Below are 2,500 nucleotides of genomic sequence, written 5' to 3' on the forward strand. Positions count from 1 at the left end.
GAGCGCCCAGAGCCCCACCCTCACGCTGCCCGACCTCTCCTTCGACGACGAGGGTCTCTATGAGTGTGAGGCGTACAACTCGGAGGGCAGCGACACCTACCAGGGGCGCATCAACGTGCAGGGTACGTCCCGGGTACTGATGATGAACACATGGGCAGGGTTGAGGCCAGGGTCCAAACCATAGAAGGGCTTCGGTCTAACAAGTGGCTTTCTTTTCCCGGGTTTCATCGTACACCTACAGGGAGTGCTAAGATGACGCACTGCAGTCGTACCTTTGTTTCCATTTAGTCATCGAGGTGTTAAGCAGAGTGGCGGAGAGCAATCCTAGCATACAATCAGCATTAGAGCAGAACACAAAAAACTAACTACACAGTGTAGAGTACCTACAGAAACGGGAACACATGCTGAGTATTGTTATAGTGGTAGCGGATAGTACTGGAAGTTGAGTACATAATAGGAGTTTGTAACGGGGAAGTTGAGCGAGTGGACCCAGATGCTCGACACAAGTCACGTTTCCATCTAAAAGGTCAAGCAAATCTTAAGAAATTTGCAAAAAATAAATTTGAATTAGGTGCGTTTCCATCAATTGGTTGGAGTGGAATGGAGTGGAATGATCTCTGGAGTGGAACACTACACACATTCTAGGGCTTGTCGTATCGTTTTGATAACATCCTCTCTTAGGTCCTGATATATAGCGGAATTGCGTTGTTTTCCATCCAGCGTTTCAATGGAAATCGCGACGGTCTATAATTTCAACATAAAGTGTACATATTAATAATCAGAAATTCGCCCCAGCCTTTATACCACAGATACTATAGGGTATATCATATAACCGCGTTTTATGATTACAGTTTAATGCATTTTCCACAATTTACCAGCTCTCATTTTGAAGGCTGAACAGACAATTTGACTGGAATTACTTAGTAGGTGTCCATATATCAGGGATTAATAGACACGGTATAATTAAAAGATATGCAAACATAGACATCCTATATCATATAGATGATATAGGATGTCTACGTATACAAATGCTTAAAAATATATATATATTGACGCTACAAGACGTTGATGTCGGCAGGGTTGCTATGGCCGGTCGGTGGGATAACAAATATGTAAAGAAGACTAGGGGCTTGAGTCAGGGGGGTAGTCTGACAACAGGCGAGGGCTCGGTGTGTAGAAAGTGGGAGGTTAATGGATGATGAGACAGGGCGAGGTCAGGACTAAGACCAGGCCACTAGGTGGCAGAAGTGGACGGCGTGAGTTCATAAAATGATGAGGCTAACCTTCTACCCGGGGCCTGATGAGACTCCTGAAACGCCCTTCAGGACCGGCTGGCACCATCCAGGCATGAGCTAATTACTTAGTCTTTGTTAACCACTAGTTAGATTGAAACTAGCAGTTCACTAAGTCCAGTTACTACCCATATGTAAGTGTTGCCCTTCTAGTAATGATCTCCCCCTACAGCTCAGCCCGAGTGGCTGCAAGTGATGAGCGACTCGGAGGTGGAGATCAGCTCCGAGCTGCACTGGAGCTGCGTGGCCGCGGGGAAACCCCGGCCCTCTATCCGCTGGCTGAGGAACGGCCAGCCCCTCAGCACACAGGTGATCAGGGGGAGTCATGTCAATCAAACAACACCCTAACAACCTTTCTGTTTTGTGTTGCACAGCTAAAATCACAGGTAGTACACTCATGTGAATATAAATGTACGGCAGATCAATGTGCTATTTACAACATCATATTAGGATGAATTGCACAGAATTGTTAGGGTACAGTTTGGAAATGTTGTTTTGTACAAAGCAGGTTGCTTACAATTGCGCTCTCTCTCTCTCTCTCTCTCTCTCTCTCTCTCTCTCTCTCTCTCTCTCTCTCTCTCTCTCTCTCTCTCTCCCTCTACCTCTTTCCCTCTCTACAGGACAGGGTTGAGGTGAACGGGGGCCGTCTGAAGATCGTTAACCTGGCCCTGGAGGATTCTGGGATGTACCAGTGTGTGGCCGAGAACAAACACGGCAACGTCTACTCCAACGGCGAGCTGAGGGTCCAAGGTGGGGATCCAGTACTCCTATTGGTCCTTAAAGTCCTGAGGTCATCCCCATCCACACAGTCCCCTCCTCCCCCTCCTCTAACACCCTCTCTCCTCCCCCCCCCTCCCCAGTCCAGGCCCCAGACTTCCGGCTGAGGCCGGTGCGTAGGCTAGTCCCGGCGGCCCGGGGCGGGCAGGTCCGCATGGAGTGCCGGCCGCGGGCCGCGCCCAAACCCACCCTGTTCTGGAGCCGCGGCACCGAGCTGCTGGTCAACAGCAGCAGGTACAGTCACTGGGTTCTGGTGATTTCTCGGGTGTTTTCTTGTATTGGGTAATGTCCTGTACTGTTGTGTTGTGTTATGGTTGTGTTGTGTACTGTACTGTACTGTTGTTTTGGGTTGTCTACTGCTGTGAAGTCTTGTGCACTGTTGTGTTGGTTGGGTTATATATGTTTGTGTATTTATTAAACACAACAATATA

General features: G+C 48.6%; 1 protein-coding gene across 1 annotated transcript in view; it reads left to right on the forward strand.

The window, feature by feature from the left end:
* The window catches only part of cntn2 (contactin 2), a 30,211-nt gene that overhangs the window by 16,573 nt on the left and 11,138 nt on the right, over positions 1 to 2,500 (forward strand). Inside the window, exons 8-11 of the mRNA XM_056604247.1 lie at positions 1 to 122; positions 1,465 to 1,601; positions 1,913 to 2,042; positions 2,153 to 2,303. The exon at positions 1 to 122 is cut by the window's left edge and continues 60 nt beyond it. Coding sequence (XP_056460222.1) covers positions 1 to 122; positions 1,465 to 1,601; positions 1,913 to 2,042; positions 2,153 to 2,303 — 540 coding nt within the window. The remainder of the gene's footprint in view (positions 123 to 1,464; positions 1,602 to 1,912; positions 2,043 to 2,152; positions 2,304 to 2,500) is intronic.

Source organism: Gadus chalcogrammus, chromosome 1, assembly GCF_026213295.1.
Source record: "Gadus chalcogrammus isolate NIFS_2021 chromosome 1, NIFS_Gcha_1.0, whole genome shotgun sequence".
Classification (NCBI taxonomy): Eukaryota; Metazoa; Chordata; class Actinopteri; order Gadiformes; family Gadidae; genus Gadus; species Gadus chalcogrammus.